Raw genomic sequence first — 24,117 nt, forward strand, 5'->3', positions numbered from 1 at the left:
GAGCGCTCATTCGAACAAGCCAGCAGTTTTATATGACCCTGGAACCAACCAGCGTCATCATTTTGGGGGGCGGGTCCTGGATTTTCCTTAAGCACTCTAACTTGTTTAACATAAACTTTAAACTGAGATCAAGATTTTCAATCGTTGGTAGGGAACTGAGGCCATTTTCAAGAAACATTAATTTTTTGTTTTAGTACATTAATATGAATCGTTTGAGTGGCATTCCTACAGAAATGTGATATACGGGACACCCTAATGTACATGCAACAGATTTGGAAAACCATTAAAACGAGTTTTTTATTATAATTATTATTTATTAAATTACATTTAGCCTTTTTTAATGTTTTATAAAATAACTAAATTATACCGATCTAAGCGAATCTTTTTTAAAAGACCTAAAGGGTTAATATTTATACATAGGTATCATTATTTTAATGCAACTGCCTCTAATCTTCTTCTAGCCTCTTTATATGCCATCATAATGTCGTCCAAGGTCATTCCACTTGAGCGACTCAAGCAAGGATTTAGCAGTTCACAATTACGTTGCGTCAACATTTGGCAAGTAAAACTCAGTTGACCTGAATTTTGCATGTGTCCACCATAACGACAATGAAAATTAGACATACCACCTGCAACTTCGTCCTCAGAAAATTCACAAACAAACTGCTCATAATCAAATTTTCGACGGCCCCCAATAAAGTAACGATTAATAGATTCTAAAAGTGATTCAACTGGTCGTATACAAGTTAGTTTGACGGTACTATTGCAGGGCTGCAACAGATTTAGATTGTAGTGGGAAAAACCTTCGACGCGTTCTCTTTCCCAGGAATCAATTGAAATAACTTCAAAAAATATGCGTAAATATTGGGAGGGATCAAATTGTTCTTCACATAATAGAGTGATTTGCCAGGTTAAACCAATGTGTTGAGTTGTGTTAGAGCCCCAATTTGAAGCGGTGTGTGTTGTGGCATCTAGTAGACCCTCTTCCAGTATTGTATTTTCGGGAAGTTTTATGCGATAATGGACATGAACATTATCATACTCAAAACCAGAAACATCATTTATCGTAAAGAGTATGGCACATCTTTGGGTTCTTTTTGGAGGCATGACAAATTTAGTAACAAGTTCATCTTCTATACGCCAATGTGCAGGAAGTTCTGGTAAATATAAAAATTGTTCCTGCTCGCTTGGTGGGGCAATTGCTTTAGGCGAAATATCCTCTATGCCATACGAATACAAATGGCGATAATCACTATTGATCTCTATGAAATAAGGCTGGTCTTGGGTAGCTGTAAAATCAGGATATATGTAAAGCAAACGATCCTGCTTAAACCATCTTAAGACAGCCAATTGAGTATCCGGTTTTAAAGCTGCATAAACAAACATCTGTTCAAAAGGTTCCCCCTCGACTTCTTTCATTTGTCCGCTAAATTTGTGGACTTGCTCATTGTTGGGGAAAAAATGATCTTCATGCACATAAGTGAATATAAAATTTCCCTTCGCTGTTGTCTCTTCAACCTCCGTTTTGGCCTGCTTACGTTGGCGTTTCTTTTTTGTATGTTTTTTATCCCTATCCTTTTCCTTTATTATTTCATCATGATACTTTTTCTGTTGATCGTTGGTGCAGTTCTTCAAATCACTGTACAATTGACATTCATTTGCACTGAACACTTTCTGTTGCCATTTGAGCAGCACGATTTTATCGTCATCTGCTGGAGAATTTTCAATTGTTCTTTTTGAGACAAACGATTCATTATTGCTTTCTGTGGGCACATTGTATTTTGGTAGCTTGAGTAAATTATTTATGGCACGAAAATGTATTTTGAATTGTAAATTATTAATATTGTCTTTAACGAAATAACTACCAGAATGTTTTGGCAATGAATTTATCATTTTTTCTAATTTTAATAAAAAGCCTATAGATTTCGTTTTACTAATTTATTTTGGATATTATTTAGGGTATTTAATTTGCTTTCAAAAACTATTGCCTTGGTAACGGTTATTTCGATTGTATGAAAATGACAACTCGTATATTAGCAAACTATGACATGCGCAATAGTTATTAATCTGAAACTAATACTCAGCTCAAATACTATAGACTGCTAATAAAATCTAAAGTCCTAAAGCAGAAACTTGTAAACCTGATTTTCCTGTCTAAAACTCATGGTTTTCAAACATTTTGATTTAAGAATAATTTGAGGGATCGACTTTTGTAACACGTGGTCAATTGGCTTAAAAAATATAAAATATAAAAATAAAATTAAAAATTGAAATAAAGGTTATATTCCCAGCAAAAAAAGTGTGGAAAAAGATGTAGAATTTTCATCACAACTAGTAACCCGAAGTGCTTCAAATTCAGGTGAAAAACCTATGAATTTTACATTAGCGTGTCATTGGAGGGATGTTGTTCATTTTTGACAACTTTGAACTACATCTAATCTTATCTTTAGAAGCTGTAAAAATCCGATATTTGTATGTCAAAAATAAACCACATTCTTTCAATGAAACGCTTATGTAAATTTCATTGGTTGTTCATCAAAATTTGAAGTACTTCGAATATGTTGTTTGTAGTGACTTTTCTACATCTCTATTCTCATTTTTAACTGTGTTTTCATTTGTGAGGATATGTTTGGTTTATAAAAGCGAAAAGTATGCAATCGCATTTTTAGATGTGATTAAGATGTCGTTTGTAAAGTATGACATCAATTATTTTTTGCTGGGTTATTCTATAAAATTTCTATTAAAAGTATCACTAAATGAATTTTATTACCTTCTGTCGAAGTGATGTTTAATGACTTCTGAAAAAGTGAAAATAATTCTACTTTTTTTTCAATGCTGAACATATATTTTTTTGTTCTTACATTTTTATTATTTAAAAAATGTTATTTTTGGGATTTTGTATTAAATGTGACTATTTCCTTTATTAATGTTATTCCAGCAAAAAGTAATTGATGTCATACTTTACAAAGGACATCTGAATCACATCTAAAAATGCGATAACGTATTTTTTGCTCTTATGAACCAAATATTTCATTACAAATGAAAACCCAGTTAAAAGGATGTTGTTCATTTTTGACAACTTTGAACTACATCTAATCTTATTCATAGATGCAGTAAGAATCCGATATTTGGATGTCAAAAATAAACCACATTCTTTCAATGACACGCTTATGTAAATTTCATTGGTTTTTCACCAAAATGTTATTTTGTAGTGACTTTTCAACATCTCTTTCCTCACTTTTAACTCGGTTTTTATTTATAAGGAAATATTTGGTTTATAGAAGCGAAAAATATGCAATCCCCATCCCAGCAAAAAAAAGTGTGGAAAAAGATGCAGTATTTTCATCACAACTAGTAACCCGAAGTGCTTCAAATACGGGTGAAAAACCTATGAATTTTACATTAGCGTGTCATTGGAGGAATGTTGTTCATTTTTGACAACTTTGGACTACATCTAATCTTATTTTTAGAACCAGTAAAAATCCAATATTTGGATGTCATAAATAAATCGCATTCTTTTAATGACACGCTTATGTAAATTTCATTGGTTTTTAATCTGAATTTGATGTACTTCAAATATGTTATTTGTAGTGTCTTTTCTACAACTCTTTTCTCACATTCAACTGGGGTTTCATTTGTAAGGAAATGCTTGGTTTATAAAAGCGAAAAATGTGTAATCGTATTTGTAGATGTGATTAAGATATTATTTGTAAATTATGACATTAATTATTTTTTGCTGGAATAGAGTAAAAAATAGAACAAATGAAAAGTGAACTTAATTGTTTTGGCTTGTGAGCCATACAGTTGTCGTTTACGTTAATGGTGACGATATGAAGGCTTAACAACAATTTATAATCTTAATAGGAAAATATGTTTGAAATTTTGAATGCAAAAAAATGACAATAACACAGGCCCTGGTAACTCTGTCAGCAAAACTAAAAATCTACACACAAAATGTTTATCTTAAAATAAAAATGTATTTACATACACAAAAATCGTACAAAATGCATAATAATCTTTTTTAAGCCAACTCAACGAATAGTGGATAATTCTTAAACTAAAGCTTCTTAACTTTGCAATTAACAAAATCAATCACGTCCAGAATAAAATGGAAACGGCCATTATTATACATGACACCGCCACATAAGGAGATTTGCGTTCACCTATTCTAGCCAGTTTCCAGAAGATACCCAGGAAACTGCAATAAATAAAATAAATTTGATATTATTAAAAATTAAACAAAAATAATATTTTAACACAAACCCGGTCTTATTTCGGTCCATAATGCTGGGAAATAGCGAACGCAAATAGGCACAAGTGCAAATCATTAACAGGATTACTGATAACAAACTTTGAAAATTGAAAAGAGCACTCTGTTAAAAGAAAATGATTGTCGGTTTTATTTTATAATTGAAATAACCATAATATTTACCATTTTTGTTTTGTTTTAATTTAATTTTAAACAGATTAAAAAATAATTTTACAAAATTCTGTAGGATGACGTGCCCAGTTGTTTGTTTTGCTGTCAAAATGTTCAATTATTCACAATAGTTATTGACAGTAGCTGAGCTACATGGAGCTGCCATACTGTTTAAACAATAGGTGGTGTAGACAGAAATCGATTATTTTAAAAATGTACTAACAAACAAAATTAAATTAAATGAACTAAATGTACCCAAAATTTTTTTAATTTTTTTTTTTTTTTGTAAATTTAAAATCTTAGCATTTTTCGAAACAGTGTAGGAAATGTGCATGCTAATAAACTTTTTATATCGAGACATTTAAAGGTTTTGTTTCGGATTATATATCAATCTTGACAAAATTAGGTTGAAGGATTTAGGTGAATTATGAACAATAAAGTCGTTTTCTAAAGAAGACCTTTAGAAACAATGGAAACATACAATATTGAAACTAAAAAACATAATCAGTTACAATTTTATTTAATTTATTCAAAACATTATTTATTGTCTTTAAGTAATTTGATTACTTTACATTAAGTAATCATCATAAACATCAACACTAACAGCTTGACAGCACGTGTAGAAATTGATGAAGAAGAACAAGAAGAAAAGTCAAAACAACGTCGATAGCAAATCACAAACACATTTTCTTTTTTACTGCCAAGAAAATAAATAAAAATTTTACGATTTGCAATTAAAAATCTATATTAAAAATGTCTAATTTCAAACCTTTAAATATAAAGAAATATCCCAAAACTGGTCAAGTTGTGACACCAGACACAGAATATTGGAAAAGATTAAGTGTAAGTGAGAAGCAAGTGATTTTACAAAAACAAACGTTTTTTTCTAACATTTTGTCTTCCAATGAAAACAATAGGTCCCCACACTGGTAAAGGAGTTTGGTGCCATTGATTATGTCGACTTTAGTCCCATTGAACCCCATTACTTTGCCGTTACTTGTTCCGTAAGAGTACAGATTTACAATCCTATTACAAAGTTGGTGGTAAAGAATTTATCACGTTTCCAAGAGACTGCCTACGGTGGCACATTTCGTCAAGATGGTCGCTTGTTGGTGGCCGGTGATGAACAAGGTTTGGTAAAATTATTCGATACCTCCAGCAAGAATGTTTTGCGTTTATTCAAAGGCCATAAAGCTCCCGTGCATCGGGTTAATTTCACCTCGGACTTGTTGCATATCGCTAGTTTCTCCGACGACAAAACGGTCAAGTTGTGGGATGTTGCTAACGAAAAGGCCATTCATACGTTTGCAGAGCACCAGGACTATGTACGCGCCGGCACAGTAAATCCAGTTTCAGCAGATGTTATTGTTTCGGGCGGTTACGATGGTAAAATCAATTTGTACGACACCAGAACAAATGAAGTCACCGCGACCGTGGATCATGGCAGTCCTGTGGAGTCTCTGCTCTTCTTGCCTACCGGTGGCATCTTTATTAGTGCTGGTGGTACGGAAATACGTGTGTGGGATGCTTTTGCCGGTTGTCGTTTGCTAACAAAACTTTCTCAGCATCACAAAACTGTCACTTGTCTACGACTGGGCTCAAATGGCAAACGTATACTGTCGGGTGGTTTGGATCGGCATGTTAAAATCTACGATGTGGCCTCTTATCAAACTGTGCATACACTTGATTTTCCTAACGCCGTCCTTAGTTTGGGTGTAGCACCCAATGATCAAACCGTTGTGGCAGGTATGGTAGATGGTTTAGTTTCTATACAAAACATGGAAGCGCCACGCAACGCCGAAAGAACTAGACGGCCCAGAACTCCCGCTGTGTCCAGTAAAGCACAAATTGAGGTAGATCATCAAATTATCCAGGAAGCCAAAAAGAAGCTTGCAAACTATGACAACCATTTGAGACATTATGAATACAGCAAATGTTTGGACTCGGTGATAAATTCTTCAGTGTCGTCTAAAACTCCCGAAGTCACAGTGAGTGTAATGCAGGAACTTATACACCGTAAAGGCCTGCATCGCGCATTGGCCGGACGAGATGACCAATCACTCGGTGCCATCATTACATTTATATGTCGTCACATTGGAGAGCATCGTTTTATGCGTGTCCTAATCGATGTCGGCATGGCCCTTTTAGATGTTTACGAAGATGAAATTCACCAATTTTCTGGCAGTGTGGCTCAGAAGTTTTTAAATCTTTCATTGGTTTTGCGACGAGAAGTGGCCTTAACTTATGATCTTCTAGAGTTGGAGGGTTCTTTGGATCTGCTAATGGCCGCTTCAGATGTTGCGAACAAACAGGATGATATGGTGCATTTCGTTAAAGACGATAATAGCGCTTCAACGCTTAAACAATCAGTTATGGCGAAAGAATCATCCATAGTTACTGTGAAGTAGTGTTAAGGTGTAAGAAGGGTAGTGCAGCAGACATTTGATAATTAAATTTTATAAACTGTATTTTAACAAATTATATGTTTTAGTTTTAAGTCTTGTTAAAATAAATAAGAAACTTTAAAGAAATTTGCATGAATTTTTATTTTTTAATTGATTATAAATGTAATTGTAGGCTATTAAGAAAAGTTTTCTTCCATAAAGAATCGATAGTAAACTATCAAAGTTACCAAACGGGGAAAATTTCGATTCCAATTGAAATAGAACGGGAGACTAAGAAAATATTAAGTTAAATTTTGGTATCAGCAAAACAAATCGGATTTTTCTGTAGGAAAAATACCTTATTTTGTAAATATACATATTTAAGGTTTCTGACGGTTCGAGGGGATTACTATATTTCGTTTAAAAAAGAATGCAAAATACGATGTTCTTAAAAAATTTGTTGTCGACAGAAGTTGTGTTGTTTACACTCAATATTAGTTCAAACTCGTCTTAAAAATTAGCTCGTGCCTTGCAATAGCAATTACAATTTTACTCGTTCTTTACCCCACCCACCAGACCTAGTTCTAAACCAAACGTTTTCTTTCAAACTTAAGTAATTAGATTTATATTTCTGCTTGAAATTTATTAAATAATAATCTTCAGTTGATTTGATTTAACTTTATTTTTTTATTTATTTCTTTCACTTCTTTTTCTTTTAAGTATGTATTTTTTATAGTTATTTGTAATAAATTTGATGTTTTCTGATGAAAATAATTTGATCTTACAAAAAAACACATCGATTTGTTTGCATTTTTAAACTCTACATAAACATACATACAATTTTATGATCATGTTCGAAATATTTTGTTTTATATAAACATACATTAGATTCGAATTACCGAGTATATGAATTCGTATTATTAATCGAATAGAATAATGAATTAAAGCATAAGTTTTGTCAACAATTTTCATGAATTTTATAGTATTTTTTTTTCAGAATAAAATCTTTAAAGATATGTTAGAAATTTTGTTAGAAAAAAGTTTGCCATTAAATCAATGTTTCGAATTTGAATTATATAAATTGTGTAATTCATTAATCAAGAATTTGTTATCAAACAAAACAGAAATTTTCAATTTGCAAATCTAATGCATATCTTTATACACAAAACATTGAGTTGTTGTACAAATCTATTTCGAAGATTTTTTATCCTTATGTATAGATAGATGTACATATAAATAAATGACAAAAGTATGTTGTAATGAATGTGTATCTTATGTGGATATTTGTCTTATTTGTCATCATAAGTATTTCACATGTATTTCCATTTTGTTTGTTTTCGTAATATAATTATTTATTTACTCTTTTATTTATTTATTTATTTTGCAATGTTTATTTATATATTAAATTAAAAAGTATGCATTTTTTAAATTTATATATTTTCTTTTGTTGTTTTGTTGTAAAACTTAAAAAATAAAGATATTTTCAATGTATATTTCATTAATATTTAAGTATTAGGTTTCCCCAAAAGAAAAAAAACTAAAACATAAAAGAAAAACATATTATATTGTTTTGTGTTTAGTTACTTTTGAAAATAAAACGTAATAATTAAACAATATAAAATTAATTACAGATTATAAATCCATGTGTTTTTATTCTTTTTTTTTTCAATTTAAATTGTTTTGTATTTATATTCAATATTATTAATCGCTATAATTTAAGTATATTTTTCATTTATGTATATTTATAAGTTTTTTTTTCTTATTTTGTTTGCTTTTGTTCAAATTAAAAAATAAAAAGAATTTAAGCAGAAAATATTACATATTTAAAGACATATATAGTTGGGGAGGGGGGCGAGGGGGTGTGTGACACAGATAGAGATAGTGTAGGAAATTTTGAAGCAAATTAAAATAGTAAATAAAAATTATAATTATAATAATAATAATATAGTAATTAGGATTTAGGAATTATAAACGAATATTATATATAAGTATGTATGTATGTGTTTATGATAAAAATATTTACGACAAAATTACAGACTACAAAACTACTTTGCAAATATAATATAGTGTTTGTGTGTGTGTGTGGGTGTTTAATGATCATGATTTTGTTTTCATTATCAATTTTTTCCTTTTTTTCATTTTACATGTATAAAAAAAGAGTTTTCTTTTCTGATTGGTTATTTAGTAATTAATTAATTATGCTGCTGAAAGCGGCTTCTGGATTACAAAAAATGATAACGGCTGCTGCGGCTGCCAACAGATAAGAAGACAAGGATGACGACGACAAATACAACGATGACATACATTTAAATAGTAATTAATTAATTTAGTACTAGTAGCGGTAGTATTTGAGTAGTTGAAGAGATTTTTGTTCATTTCAAAATGTAATTAATATGTATGAATGATGAAGAAATACAAAAAAAGCAAAAACAAAAACTAAGAAAATAAATTATATGTTTACAATTTTACAAAAAGCAAATGTACATCACAATTATAATAATGTTGATGAAGATAATGATGATGCCAGCCAGCAAGTCAGACAGATACGATGTCAGTTAGTCATATTTATAGATAAACTGTGATTTAAAGATGTTGGATGGTGGGGTTTCAGAAAACGTGGGGAAAAAGCACACACATACAAAAATGATAAAGTAAAAACTAAGCAGCAAAAATGTAGTTATCAATTTAACTCCTCTACACAAGTCATCTTAGCCATCTTCTTTGGGAGGGGTGAACCAACCTGTTAAGAAGAAGTACAACATAAACATAACTTTATTTATATGCAAATTTAACAGATAATACTAACCATTCTTCTCGTGTATTTGCACCAGGGATTTAAAACTTTGTTGCGCTCTCGCCAAACTGTATTGAGCCTGCGATAAGGCCTGAGTTATGAGATTTAGATATTCAAAGAAATATGACAGCAAAATAATAATAAAATAAAAAGAAAGGATTTTTTATATATATATTTCGCACTTACCTTGGTGGCGCTAAATTGTATTCTGGCTTTGCCCTTAACTAATGTGGCTGCTATTTGCATAATGACAGCCTCCACTGTATAGGCCGAACTCCAACCCTGTTTGGTTAACAATTCCATACATATTGCACCACCAACTAAAACATAGCCGCCTAAAGAAAATCACCTTTAATAAACCTATTTCTAATTTTCACATGTCAAAAAAGTAAATTACCTGATATAATTGGATGGACAACACGGACAAATGGTGGTTCAAAGGGATACGTTTCTTTAAAGATTATATTTAAGAGAATACTATCTTTGCCTTCTTTCTCCTTGAGCATTATCAAGTCGTTGTGTAGGGGACTGTCGGGATCAACGGATTTAAGGCGTATATTCCATTCGTATATGGAGTCATTTACTAATTCTATGGAGTACATATTGCTCTTGAATGAATCAGAACGATAGATATCACGCAGTTCTTTCATTAGACGATCGGTTGCTTGAACGGACCCGGAAACTGAACCCTATTGGGAGGAGGGAAAAGAAATGGAAATGGAAAATCTACATATAATTGTTTTAAATAAAATAGAATTTAAATAATGACTAGAATGTCCACAAGCTGTTCGTAGTTGTATTGAGTCAAATGTTTCAAGTGTAAATTGCAATATTTATAGTATAATCACAGATTTCTTTACCCCTCGTTCTAAACAGTCAGTCTTAACAGATTTCTAACAAAGTAAAACTATTATTAAAATTAAAATAATTAATTACCTTTAGATAGTCTTGTCTTTGACTTTGTCGCAGTCTTTCTAATGTTGCTAAATGTTCAACTTCCATTTCGTCCTTCTGTAATAGAAATAAACAAATAAAAATGATTACTTTAAATTAAAAACAAAATATGTTAAAGCAATTCCCAACCCACCTTATTCGTACTGCGTCCATCATCCATTTCCAATGGCAGATCCTCATCGGCTTCACTCTCTTGTTCACTATCACCAATTGGATCTTCGATGTCATCTTGATCTGATTCAATGTCATCGATTTGATGCTGAGCTGCAGGCTGTTGATTTAATGATGATGCACTATTGGGTGGTGGCAATTGAAACGGTATTGTCAGGTTATCAATATCGGGCGGCAGTGGAACATTGTGAAGGCGGCACAGTTCACGTAATAATATGCCCACCTAAATCATAATATAAACATAATAAATAACATGATAGAGAGAATAAAATTACCAATAAGAATAAAAACATTATATAGAAAATAAAATAAAATAAAAACACACACAAACACACGTTATCATGTCATCATTAAATTGGGTCAAATAACAACAAAAACATATAAAAATAAAAGTAAAATGTTAAAACAAAAACAAAATGTTTCTGTAAGAAGAAAAAAGGCACAGTAAAACAACTAACTGACCTGATTTATAACATGATTATCACGTCCATTTGTATTGCTTAGTATTTGAACAGCATTTGTTACGCTTGTCTCTTCGCTCTCTGCAAACCATACTGGGGGTGAAGATGGGTAAGTTTCCTAAAAATAACCACAAATGAGAGATGATTAAACTTGTTATTAAATATTTTACCAATTTGTTTAGTAATAAAAATGTTAATTTGCTAAATTTAATTTAAATATGTTTATGAATCATGATATTTAAAAATAAACGCTAAAGTCTGCTAAATCATTTTCTTATTAACTGGCAGTTTTTAAAATGAAATAACGTTTCACAGTAACGCTTTTCACAAACGACAGAGTGCAATAAACCTTTAACGAAGTTGATTGAAATTTCAGAAAGTTTTTTTGTTCCTGTTTATTGGTTGAGGGAAAAATTCTATTAAGGACAGGAAAAATAAATATACTGTTTCAAAACTAAAGTTACAAAAATAGTTCTGTTCTGTAACATTTCAACTGTATCCGATATTTCTTTCCTATGGAAAACTTTTAGTTGATACAGCCGTCGCTGAGTTGACAATATTTGGCCGAGTAAGAACTGAATTGAATTAAAGAATGCAACTTTTTCTCAACTCCAATATTATCCACTATGTGGCAACAAATCTGCATTCATGCAAATGAACCCTTTTTCGTAAATTAACTTCAAAAAGTAGCGTCATATGGTTTCAAACAATTTAAAATAAAAAAGTTTGTTTCACTCATATTGTGGTTGTATTACCACTACATTAAATGTTAAAAATATAATTTGTTTAAAGGTTTTAATTTTAGTTTTTTTCCTCTTCTTTCTTTTCGACAAACTTATAAGAAGTTTAAGATTTCATTAAACACTTGAATGATGACAAACAACAGCAAAAAAGTAAAAAATCTGTGTAAAAGTGTTGTTGGAAACAAGAAAAAAAAATCATGTAGCATTCGTTGTGAACTCATATTTAAGGTTAAATAAAGTAAAGGAGAGCAGGGTTCACATACATATGTATGTATGTATGTTCTTATGTACGTATTCTCGGCCGATACTTTTACCCAGAACAGTACAAGTGAAAAAGTGAAAATTGTAATTTAACCTTTAATTAGAGCAATGAACCAATAACGCACCATATGCACATTATGTCTGATACATTTGTTTTATTTTAACTACATACAATAAACGAACGAAATGACGGAACAAAATGACATACATATTGCAAAAAATATATAAAATATATGTACGAAATAAATGAACTTTTTAAGGTGAACTGAGTTGAGTAAAGGTACTTAATAAAAAAGTGTTGATGATTCATTATTTATTTACAACCAGTAAAATATACATACATATACAAAACAACAAGTGAAAGAATACAACAACATACATATAGTTTTTAACAACAAGTGTTTTAAAACTTAAATTATTCATGGGAAATTGTTTTATTTAATATTTATACTAGAAACATGAATGCTTATAAAACAATTGAATAAGTATGTACTTGTGTTAAGTAAAAACAACTCAATGGCGAATGAGGATATTCAAAAAGCAATGTTAAATAACTTATCTCTAGTATATATTCATTCATTGTTTAGATCTAATTAAATTTGATCATAAAACTTTCTCAAACATTATCAAATTATTTATAAATATGTTCGCTATAATTTGTATAAACAAAATCAGGTCCTTTAATTTTTTTATTTTTAACTAATCACAACACTAGCATCCAGGCAGAAATCTGAGCAATAAAGGAATGCGTAAATTCGATTAGAATAAATATGGCGCCCACACGACTTTCCATATTTACCGACAGCCAGAAGGCAATTAGGGCGATATCAGCTGATAGAATTAAATCTAAAACCGTATTGGATTTTAAGAAAGCTCTAACCTAATACTCTCCCAGAGGTAAGGTCCACACCAAGCCACTCGGGAGTAGCCAGCAATGATAGAGCGAATGTAATAGCTTTAAAGGGAAAGGACAGTGAAACTCTCGAACACTTTCTTTGCCATTGTCAGGCTTTCGCCGAAATTGGATCCAAATATCTTGGAAGTGATATTATTCCGGATATAAAATCCATCACGAACACTGATTGGAAAATTCTTAGGAATTACATGCAGGAAACTGAGTTTCTGAACATCGGACGATAATACATTTAGTGAATACTATATAAGGTTTTTGTTTTTACCAACAAACATTTTCCATGAAAAGGAGCGCACAACAGGCCCGTAGTGGCTTAGGTGTATTACTTCGGATTTGATGTAGACACATCGTCCTATCAACATAACCTCACCTAATTGGAAACTTGTATTATGAAATTGAAAGAAAAAAACAATTCGGGACATTCCCAATGAATGTTAGTTTACTTTTTTTAATTTCAATTAATTGAAAAAAATGTTTAGTTTACATGTTTTAATTTTGCGTTACAAACAATATTTCAAATGTTGAAAATTTTACAACAGATAAACGATTTCATTTAAATATAACATGTAAGACATTAATTATTACTAAAAAAACCAACCAATGACTCACAATACTTAGTTTTTATTTTTATTTTTTTGGTAAATAATTACAAACGTATTTTACACAAACATATCGAGGCACTATTTTCTACAGTCGATATCTCTCATTTTCATGAAAATAAAATTTTAATATGCAGCAAATAATCCGTGATGAAAAATTTCAAAGACAAAAAATATTTTTAGTAATTTTATAGCATTTTGAAATTTCTCTATCTTAAAAGAAGAACAAATTCTGAAAGCAAAACTCCCTATCTTTATCCAATCTTTATCTAATATTTTGAATAATTTTCTGTTGCAAAACAAGCTTTTTGAACATGCTTAATGATTTTCGATGCAACTGTCTTTAACCATATTTAGTTGATATTGAACCAAAACATCATATTTTTCCTACAATTGGTTGTCTCTTTGTGGCTCTAAAATGTAGGATTTAAGGGAAAAACAAAAAAATGAATAACTATACTACTATATTCACAATAGTGTCTTAAACAAAACAGTCAGTACGAAATTTATTACAAAAGGTAAAAAATACCAGTTGCAAAACGAAAAAATACCAGAAACAAGTCCCCTTTTATAATTTTTTATTCAATCAGGGCGAACTATAGAATTAAATTCTAGACGTATTATTAAAAAAAAGAGTCCAATAGTGCCAATTGAAGATCGAAAATGTATCAAAATATCTCATTTTATAGTTTATCATTTACTCCGTACCTTTTGAAGAACGAAAAAGTACTAAAAAATCAATATTATAGAAAATTCAAAAAGTACCTTTTGAAGAACGAAAAAGTATCAATAAGTCCCCAAAAAGTACTTTTTGAAGAATGAAAAAGTACCAAAAATTCCCATTTTATAGTTTCTCACTTACTCCATTTCATGTTTCTAGGTTTAATATTATAGGAAATTCAAAAAGTAAATTTTGAAGTACGGAAAACTACCCAAAAATCCTCTTTTATAGGTTCTCACTTATTGCGGGCTTTACATGCTTAATTTCACGTTTCTAGGTTCAGTATTATAGAAAATTCATAAAGTACCTTTTGAAGAACGAAAAAGTATCAAGATATCTCCAAAAAATAGCTTTTGAAGAACGAAAAAGTACAAAAAAAAGTACAAAAAACTCCGGGCCCCATGTGCTTAATTGTATGTTTCTATGTTCAACATTATAGAAAATTCAATACGAACCCCTTTTATTGGTACACATTTATTCCGGGTTCTTCATATGATACAGGATGAATGTAAGGGTATATGGATCTTGCCCGCCCGAATACATAGAGTGAGTGAGTCTGATGTTGTTTTCTATGAGTGTGTCGGATGAATGAGTGTGTTGGGTTGAATGGTGATGGCTGAAAGGTATCTTATTCAAGTGATACCATTGAATTTTTCTCCCTTGTCCAGGTATGTACACTAAAAACTCTGTTCATACCAGATTTACCAAAGTGTGTTCTCTGTAAGTAAGAACAAAGAGGACATCCCATCTGCGAGGTTGTAAACGGAAGGGATGTTTTTGCATCTCGGAAGTTAAGCCTGCTCCGTTGCTTAAGGGTCAGAAATTAGATAGCTCGAGTACTTGGCAGAACAATGTACAAAAATTGGCACCTGCTTGTAAGATACACAAAGGGGCGGTGTGAGTCGTCAAAGAAGCTCACCATGAAAAAAACCACCGTGGAATAGGCCAACACGGCAGGTGTTCACGTAAAACACTTCGATGTGTAAGAATGCATTCAAGTATCACAATAATAACGGGGAAGTTCTTTATTAGGGCTTTCGTCAGTAAGTGGGAAATATCGTACTGTTTATGTTGTGAAACTGGACACTGTTAAGCACATCATCTGCCACTGTTATGGAATATTAGGTCTCAAGATAAATGGTTAGGAAATAGGTTCTAGGATTAATTGAGGCATATTGCAGGTTGTAACCTCTGCTGTTTTATCTGAAGAATTAACAACTTCTTAGATTGGAGTCCAAAGTGAAGTTTCTGATGATAGTTTTCTTCTTTCGAAATCTGAATCCATTTACTTTCATTTCACTTTATATATTGCTTAGGTTTATTATCTTGTGGAGATATAAAGTTCCCCAAGCCAATTTCGAAAGCACTATTCTTTAGATTTGACTATAATATGTTTACATAGTTCTCACTATTTTCCACTGTCAGTTTTAAAATAGTAAGATTTTTGTATTACATTTTTTCAGCTCAAATTGATGGTTAGTCTGATGAGACTAAATTTGTATCGAAATATTCGCTATTGAGAGTGGACTAATCCTTCCAATATTCAATAATTTAAATTCAATACTCCATCTTTTAAATATTATGGTAGATGATTCAGGGTATGGGATCATAACTCAACTTTAACAGCGAAGAGCTAAATTAAGTAAATTTATTTTCAATAATAATTTAACAGTATTTTAGCAGAATTTAGCATGAGTAATTTTATTTTGTCCGATAGTGTATGCATGTAACATTAGGGTTATAACTATTTTTAGTCGCACTTAAATGTTTGATATGGCTTAAAAGCGCTTTTCGAATAATTTTCACATGATACCATATTTATATGTACATATGTACGTATATAATAACTTCTTTGTAAGAGATATAAAAACATGGTAAAAAAAAAACTCAAAAAAAAAAACACATAGATTCCAAAGAGACAGTCCGAAAGCTAGTCCAAAGGATTCAATAAATGGCAATGAATATTTTTGCTTAGGTTTGTTTTTAAGAGTCAACTCTCTAGAGTCTATACTATTGGGATCTGTTAATTGACGACTATCCCAGCTCTCGGTTAAAAATGGATACTAAAGTGGCGACTGCCTTTGCTCTCTTTTACAAAGAGTACATTCGTAACAAATGTACGTATTAGAGCTAACCAGGTTGTTATACGTTAGTAAAGATTACTGTATTTCGGATGCATTAACTCTTTGTCGAACTGCTGGAAACACACAACACTATGTTATGGCAGCTTATTGAGTATTTGTCCTGACACATAAATAGAATAATTGTAGATTCGCCTTAAAATATCCCGATCCTCCTGTTATTATCAAACACATTTAACAATGTACTATATAATATTCACCCTTTTTATGTATGTCGAAGTCACGACGATTTTCTCTCGAAATTTCAAAATGGTATTACATATGTCGATTTTCTTCAGAAATATGACTAAGGTAAAAATCTATTACTAAAAATGGTATTGTGTATGTCGTATTTTAATGGAAAATTCGACAGAAAGTGTCGATGTGTATTTTACTGGTGACAAAAACTTTCAAAGCTATTGGCAACAGTTCCCGTAGCTCAAATTTGGAAGTTATGAGTACACCAGAGAAACATATATAATGTTCGAATAATCGAAGATAAGTTCGAAAATTCGAAATTAAGTTGGAAAATTTTTTATGGTTTAAATACTCTCTAAATCATAAAAATCTAAAAAAGAAAATCTAAATATTCGAACATATGTTCGAAAATGTTTTGAGAATATGTACTTAAATCTGTTCCTGTAGTCCAAATTTTGAGAATATGTACTTAAATCTGTTCCTGTAGTCCAAATTGAATAAAATTTGATAAATATGATTACTATGGTGGCAATACGAAACATGTTTAATGGTTTTAAAATAATCTTTGAATAAAAAAATAATAAAATAACTTCGTAAATTCGAACATATGTTCGAAAATGATTTAAGTCTATTAAAACTAGTTCCTGTAGTCTTAATGGACTGACGAAGGCATTAAAATTTTATATTCGAATATCCGAAATTAAGTTCAAAAGATTTTAAAATAATCTATGGATTATTTTATTTCGAAAATTCCATTAATGGTTCTTATCAATTCAATGTGCTAATATATAAAGGTCCTAATGTATTCAAAAACTAATAAAAATACTGAATATCGAGACGATTCTTACTATTTTCTCTTTTTTTCATTAGAAGAAATATGCTGCAAAACTTAACATTTTCAAAAATGTAAATTATATAAAAGTTTTCAAAATAATCTACTACAAAAAAAAACTACTCATGTCGAATTTGATACATAACACTAATAAAATTTAAATTCGACTACGGCTACGACGATTGTCGATTGTCGATTTTTTCTTAATTTTAGTTAATTAAGCGGCAATAAAACCATTAAAAGCTTCCAAAATGTTGCTCTACGGACTGTAGAGCACCATCTACACGAGGAAACGAAGGTCCTCGCAGTCAAGGAACACAATGTCATGTTGACTAAACAGTTCCACCTGGGCTGTCATCGGAGGAGTCATCCGAACTTTAAAATCACACAGTGAATGCTCCCCGGAGGCATGTCAGGAAGGATCTTCGTATATACGAGGAGAATATACGCAATTATGTGTAGGATCCAAAAGATAAGTCCTCGTATATGGCAGCTTTGAACGACATTCATATAGACGCCATCAAATCCGCGGTCGCAGGATACCGCATGCATGTTGTACTTGGAGGTCGCCCACCGCCCATATAAGGCACAGAAGAAAACCTGCCGCGGAAAACAAGAGTAGTTCTGGCACAACTGAGATCGAGATGAAGCAACAGGCTTAATGCCTACTGGTAACGCATAGATCGTGACGTCCTCAACGAATGCACAGCATGTGGTTAAGGTCCCACCCAAGTACCCACCACATATTCAACTGCTCTGCCAACCCAACTTCACTTTGTTTAATTTGTGGACACATTCAGTTGAAGTAGCACAATGGCCTGAACATTGATGCAGAAACCCCCAATTAATACTCAATTTATTTGCATAGGATAAGAAATATTACATTTAAACTGTTTCTAACCATAAATGTGAGAAATATCTTCTCGAGAACAATTTTGTAATTCAAAAAGTGTTGTTAGGTATTCCGACCGTCGTTATAATTTTAATCTCTCAAATTCTTTATTTTTAGTTTCTTCAAATTCTTATTAGTTTTATTAATTCACCAAAAAAATGAAATTATAAGTTTAATAAAACATTTTTAGTAAAAGTTTTGATTATAACTTTAAGAAAACTTTATAATTAAAATTTTAATAGAAACTGATATCATGCCGGATAAATTTTAGTTTCATTCATATTTTTAATATGAATCAGACATGTATTTCTTTATAGGAAATATTCATAACTATATAAAATAAATAAAATTTTATTTCATAAAAACTAAAATCATCCCTATCGCCAATAGAAGTGAAATTTTTGTTCCCTTGAAATTTTCATTCCCCTCGAAGGGAAAATTGCTATCGTGAAAAATGTTGATTGGCGATAGGGGTGAATATAATTGTTACCACTTTCTAATGATACAGAAATGTCGAAAACTTAAGAAAAAATACAATATTTCTTAGGGCCAATCTTTAGGTGAAAGATTAGCGATTAAATTAAAATTAATCCTCGAAAGATGTTTTTAAGTACTCAATTATTTAATTTTGTTTGCAAGTTTAAGCGCCCAATGGAGGTGGTTTAATCTTAAGCACGAAATGCAAAAGTGTAAACAGCTGATGCAAAAAAATTAATAAAATTTTTATAAATATAAACATTAAAATGTTCTATTTATTGATTAGTATAAATTATGGACACTTCAAAATACATTTTTTTGTTTTTAATTTAAGTTTTCATTAATTTTCATACTAAATTTACAATTGTCTTCTTCTTTTTTATAAAATATGCATTGTTTCGATAACAAACAGTGACATTTTCTGTTGTTTTGTATGGCAACACTGCGAAGGTTAATCTTGTACTCAAAAACATCAAAGGGGATTAACATAAGATTAAATTTATTTTTAGATTAACTAATCTGATTAATAATTGGCATTTGATTACCATCTCAAAAACCCGCTCTTAAAGTTATTGCAAGTTATTATGTATTGAAAAATTTTATAAATTTCCCGGGAATTGCCGGGAATAAAAATTTTTTAAATCTATTCCCGGGAATGAAAAAAGTCCGAGAAATTAGAAACTCTAGTGTTAATATGGGCATTTCCATGAGAAGGTCTACCAAGACTGAACATATAAAACACCTTCTAACTTTCGCATTTTTGAAAATAATTTAACATAATTTGATAATTAAAAGCTTTATTTTGACATTTTTATCACTTTAAATGTGTTCAACTTTCGCGTTCGACGTTTTGGAAAAATTTTATGAATTTCCCGGGAATTCCCTGGAATAAAAATTTTTTAAATCTATTTCCGGGAATGAAAAATGTCCGGGAAATTAGAAATTTTAGTGTTAATAGGTATATAGGCATTTCCATGAGAAGGTCTACCAAGATAAAAAAATATAGCCAAGAATATATACCAAGAATATAAATATAGAAAATAATTTAACAAAATTTAATACATGGGTTCCTAAAAGCATAGGCTAATTAAATATTATAAGTAACGCCTACTGCCAAAATAAAAATTTGTACATTTTTATCACTTTAAATGCGCTCTAATATCGAGTTCGACATTTCTAAATACCCATGTCTAAATAAATATATTTAAATAAATAAGTTCTTAAGAAGGATTTTTCATTGTAATATAGGTATATTAAAAAATATGAACATATAAAGACTTACCGTGATATTAGCATGGATATCATAACGTTTGCCATTTTTTCCAATGAAACGACATGTGAGTTCGTCCACACTTGAATTGAGAATTTGAAAACGTTCGTGATTTTTAGTGAATATCTTCTCCAAGGTTTTTATTTCCAATTTCAAAGTATTGAGACACGCCATCGTGCCCAAAAACGATCGTGTACGACCAGCAAATTACAAGGATTTCGTGTGGATGCTGCGAGGTCAAAGCAAAATTAGTTATCAATTCAAATTGTTCGGCACTAGATGTTAGAATTATAGATTTTTATGATGACACTATGTTTTTTGAATTAAACTTTATTTGGGAATATTATAATGTTGTAGAAGTGTTTTAAAAGTTTGAAAATTACTTTTTTGTTTCTATATTTCTTGTACTTTTTTTTATTAATTTGCACCAAAAACAAATATGTTTTGCTTTTTTGTGGTTTGTAGTTGTATTTATTTGATTATTATTATTGGCAAAGATCAAAAAACAATGACAACGCTAAATATTTGACGTTGTTGTCGTCGTCGATAATACGAGATGATGGCTGCAATAACGAACGATAACGTTTCTATTTATTGTTGTTCTTTGTTTTTGTTGTTATTATTGGTTGACATTTTTCACTTTTATTTTATTATTGTGTTGTTGTTTTGCAATAGTTATTGTATTAGTTTGTTGTTGTTGGTTTTTCTTGTAATTATACAAATTTACTGTTAAATTGAGAACGTGCACACGGTGGTAATGGATGCTGCTGCTGTTGACGTGATTCCTTCTTCGTACAATTATTGTTTGTTGTCGTTGTTGCTGTTTTTGTTATTATTGTTTCCAATATTTGTCATACACACTCACACATTCTGCCAACGAGTTCCGTTGTGTTATTTCGTGTTTTTTTTTTTTAAAATGTGAGTAGAACTTTGGCCAAACCTCACATACACACACCTTTGGTCTTTTCCAAAGAGAGAGGGGGAGCTGCGGTGTTTGGAGTATGGGTGCCTTCCTTTTTGTTCTTGTCACAAAACAACAGACGGACACTACTGACTGACTCTGCAATTGATCTTTTCTTTTCTCCTTAAAAAACTACTTGCGTCACGTTATTTCTTCTTTCTACCTGTATTTTATTTAAAGAACGATACAAAAATATGTTTCTTTATTATATTTTTAATTATTTTACGTTTTATTTGGGATTTATTTATTAATGCAAATTTTATATTTTTGTTATATTTATTTTTTAGGATTTGTTTATTTTTACTTTCTTGTAATTTTATTTATTAAAAAAACAATATTTGGACACTGAATTATAAAAAAAAACATTATAAGAAACACACGTACTTTGTAAAAACACAAAAGAAAAATATCAACGAATGACTACTTTATGGATTCAACGAATAACAACCAAACAACTACACAAATACACTAGACACAACGATACTCCACCAACAAGAAAAACAACAACAATAAGAAGAAAAACCTACCAATCGACCAACCGAAAAAGAAATCTGCAGTCTGGATGTCGAACGAGTTTTGCACAAATTATCTATTTTTCCTACAAGAGTTTATGTTATTTTCTCTATTTCTTTTTATATTTTAACACCTTTTATTTAGTTTATTCGGTTTTAAGAATCCCCGAGTTATTATTTTTAATGGTTTCCATTTAATTGTACCCAATTTATTTTATTAATTTTAATTAAATAAATCCGATGCTGTGAAATCAAGCAGAAAATCACTTTCGCCAGACGTTGAATACTGTGAAAAAGAAAAATACAAAAAGTACTAAATAAATACAGTGTGATGCCATATTTTTGGGATTTAATAGGGCGTATTTACATAGGGATGCCTACTAGATTAATTGGCATTTGTGTAGTTCGGAGTCCTGAGAAATACAATTATTGACAAATATTTCGAAAATGCATTTGCATTGAAATCAAAGTAACAGTTCCCCTTTTATATTAAAAATTTTAAATAATTTATTTTATTACATTACAGGTTTATTTTAAATAAACCTAATGTTTAGAATATTTTTATAGCTTTTTTTGTTAAGCATTTTTAAATTTAAAACGATATGTATTTTTCCACCAATAATTTATTTTATGTTTTTTGATGTAAACTTTCTTTGTGTTGAAATTAATAACCAATAATAACCTTTATTTGTTTACCTATTTGGAAGGTTTTTAAGATTTCCCTGATATTGAGATTTGAAAATTAAAACCCCAAAATTTTTGTGTTTTAACAAAAAATGTAAGACTTAATAAGATTTTCAAGAGTAAATTTTTGCAAGTTATACAAAAAATATTTATATTGTTTTTTGTATAAAACAAAATTTACTTGTATTTTTATACCCTACATCACTATAGTGGGGAGGGTATTATACGTTTGTGCTGATGTTTGTAACATACAAAAATATTGGTCCTGCACCCACCTTAAAGTGATTCAGAATCACTTTTTGAGTCGATTAAGACATGTCCGTCCGTCTGTCCGGTTGGCTGGCTGTCCATGTAAACCTTGTGCGCAAGGTACAGGCCGCAATTTTCAAGATAATTTGATGAAATTTGGACCAAACATGTTTTTTGCACAGGGACGAAGCCTATTGAAAGTGGTTGGAATCGGTCCATTAGCCCGATTTGGGCTTTTTATGCCATAATTACGTCAAATATGATCTCTCTAAATATTGGCACAAATATGTTTTATATAAGTATGACACTGCAAATTTTCGTAATGATCGGCCCTTATTTGACCCTAGCACCCATACAAACCCCCCTTCAAAAAATGTTTTAAACGTCTAAAATTGACTTGTAACCATTTGTATCGTAATGAAACTCAACATAACTAACTGTTATTTAAAAATATATCCTTTTCCCAAATTGAATGAGTATCGGCCCATGTTTGACCTATACTCCTATATAATTAAATAGTTATATTTAGAAAATTAGTTTTTTTATCAATAAATTGCTTAAATACTTTGGAATTAAGGTAAAATTCAACATAAAAGTTTCTTTATGAAAAATAAAATTTTTTAAAATATACTCATGGTGTAGGGTATTATATTTTCCTACTTGTTTTAGATTATTATGAAATTTAACTTAAAAATTCAAAAAAACGTATGTTGAGAATATACTAATTAAAATTGAGAAAAATAATTTAATCTAGTTTATCGTTGATATTAAAGACCATCGTACTATAAGATGGCTCTTTACTGGATTCTTTATAACTTTTGAAATATATAGAGAAAATTTTCTTTGAATTTTTATTCGTTATGCCTTAAAAAAACCCATTACCTTCATCTTTTTATGATAGCTTTAAAACAGAGCTATAAAATTTAGTCAATTTGGAAGGTTTTTGACTTGTTTAATGGATATATTGATTGCTCAAAACTTTTAGAAAGATACCACTTTATGTACAAGGTGGACTCTCGCTGTTTTATATCAGTTTACACCATATAAATAATAAATAATGTTTTATATAGTATATTAAGCAGACCCTTAAATTATTTAAATAATATTCTTTGGAATTTAATGCATCCTAAAATTAAGTTCTAAAAGCTTCTTGGCAATCATATCTGAAGATTAAACAAAAAGGTCTGGTAGCACGAGTTTCCCCTTTTATTAGTACCCATATTGTGAAAAAACAACGAAAATAAATAAAACAAGAAACGACAGCCCCAAAAACTTCGTTTTATTTTTCTTACCCTTTTTCTTAGAAAACATTTCTTTTTTTTTAATTTAATCCATAAATGTATGTATATATTCACCTTTTTGACTTGAGAATAATTTTAAAAGTTGAGAAATTTCTTTGAATATCAGAAAATCATGTTTAAATTTGATTTGAAATTCTATCCGATGCGCAGATAAATTTTATTTTAGAAATACACAAACTTGCAAAACAAAAACACCAGAG

At 30.4% G+C, this 24,117-nt stretch overlaps 4 protein-coding genes across 9 annotated transcripts; 1 reads left to right on the plus strand and 3 right to left on the minus strand.

The window, feature by feature from the left end:
* Positions 1–232: 232 nt before the first annotated feature.
* On the minus strand, positions 233–2,326 carry LOC119600125 (Meckel syndrome type 1 protein homolog). Its single transcript, XM_037950205.1, has one exon. It carries the CDS (start codon positions 1,891–1,893, stop codon positions 427–429), a length of 1,467 nt encoding a protein of 488 aa, XP_037806133.1. The 5' UTR covers positions 1,894–2,326; the 3' UTR covers positions 233–426.
* Positions 2,327–3,957: 1,631 nt separating this feature from the next.
* Positions 3,958–4,564, minus strand: LOC119599630 (protein kish). The gene is made up of 3 exons (XM_037949492.1): positions 4,433–4,564; positions 4,264–4,373; positions 3,958–4,198 (listed from the first exon to the last, which is right to left on the minus strand). The coding sequence occupies exons 1-3, from the start codon at positions 4,433–4,435 to the stop codon at positions 4,093–4,095; spliced, it is 219 nt and encodes a 72-aa protein (XP_037805420.1). The 5' UTR covers positions 4,436–4,564; the 3' UTR covers positions 3,958–4,092.
* Positions 4,565–5,020: 456 nt separating this feature from the next.
* On the plus strand, positions 5,021–6,951 carry LOC119599825 (U3 small nucleolar RNA-associated protein 15 homolog). The gene is made up of 2 exons (XM_037949728.1): positions 5,021–5,263; positions 5,338–6,951. Exons 1-2 carry the CDS (start codon positions 5,174–5,176, stop codon positions 6,826–6,828), a joined length of 1,581 nt encoding a protein of 526 aa, XP_037805656.1. The 5' UTR covers positions 5,021–5,173; the 3' UTR covers positions 6,829–6,951.
* A 1,602-nt stretch (positions 6,952–8,553) lies between these two features.
* Positions 8,554–24,117, minus strand: LOC119616556 (ubiquitin-conjugating enzyme E2 Q2). 6 transcript variants are annotated; one of them, XM_037949311.1, is made up of 11 exons: positions 23,972–24,060; positions 21,699–21,969; positions 20,594–21,334; positions 20,223–20,439; positions 11,186–11,302; positions 10,686–10,946; positions 10,535–10,609; positions 9,996–10,287; positions 9,785–9,933; positions 9,611–9,689; positions 8,554–9,544 (listed from the first exon to the last, which is right to left on the minus strand). In XM_037949311.1, exons 4-11 carry the CDS (start codon positions 20,382–20,384, stop codon positions 9,513–9,515), a joined length of 1,167 nt encoding a protein of 388 aa, XP_037805239.1. In that variant the 5' UTR covers positions 20,385–20,439; positions 20,594–21,334; positions 21,699–21,969; positions 23,972–24,060; the 3' UTR covers positions 8,554–9,512. The 6 variants fall into 6 exon arrangements, with proteins under 6 accessions (XP_037805239.1, XP_037805264.1, XP_037805247.1 ...); XM_037949336.1 differs by having other exon boundaries at positions 9,611–9,677; positions 20,223–21,334; positions 23,972–24,063; XM_037949319.1 differs by lacking the exon at positions 20,594–21,334.

Source organism: Lucilia sericata, unplaced genomic scaffold (genome assembly GCF_015586225.1).
Source record: "Lucilia sericata isolate MDLA Ls3-8-SP2 unplaced genomic scaffold, ASM1558622v1 Contig000003F_arrow, whole genome shotgun sequence".
Taxonomy (NCBI): domain Eukaryota; kingdom Metazoa; phylum Arthropoda; class Insecta; order Diptera; family Calliphoridae; genus Lucilia; species Lucilia sericata.

Excerpts from the sequence above, each read along its gene's own strand:
- LOC119600125 (XM_037950205.1), bottom strand. The coding sequence starts at position 1,893 with ATGATAAATTCATTGCCAAAACATTCTGGTAGTTATTTCGTTAAAGAC.
- LOC119599630 (XM_037949492.1), bottom strand. Across the intron at positions 4,199-4,263 it reads ATGGACCGAAATAAGACCGG|TTTCCTGGGTATCTTCTGGA; the intron begins GTTTGTGTTAAA and ends TATTTATTGCAG.
- LOC119599825 (XM_037949728.1), top strand. The coding sequence starts at position 5,174 with ATGTCTAATTTCAAACCTTTAAATATAAAGAAATATCCCAAAACTGGT. Across the intron at positions 5,264-5,337 it reads AATATTGGAAAAGATTAAGT|GTCCCCACACTGGTAAAGGA; the intron begins GTAAGTGAGAAG and ends TGAAAACAATAG.
- LOC119616556 (XM_037949326.1), bottom strand. The coding sequence starts at position 20,384 with ATGGCGTGTCTCAATACTTTGAAATTGGAAATAAAAACCTTGGAGAAG. Across the intron at positions 11,303-20,222 it reads ATATCCATGCTAATATCACG|GAAACTTACCCATCTTCACC; the intron begins GTAAGTCTTTAT and ends GGTTATTTTTAG. Across the intron at positions 9,934-9,995 it reads TGTCCATCCAATTATATCAG|GCGGCTATGTTTTAGTTGGT; the intron begins GTAATTTACTTT and ends GATTTTCTTTAG.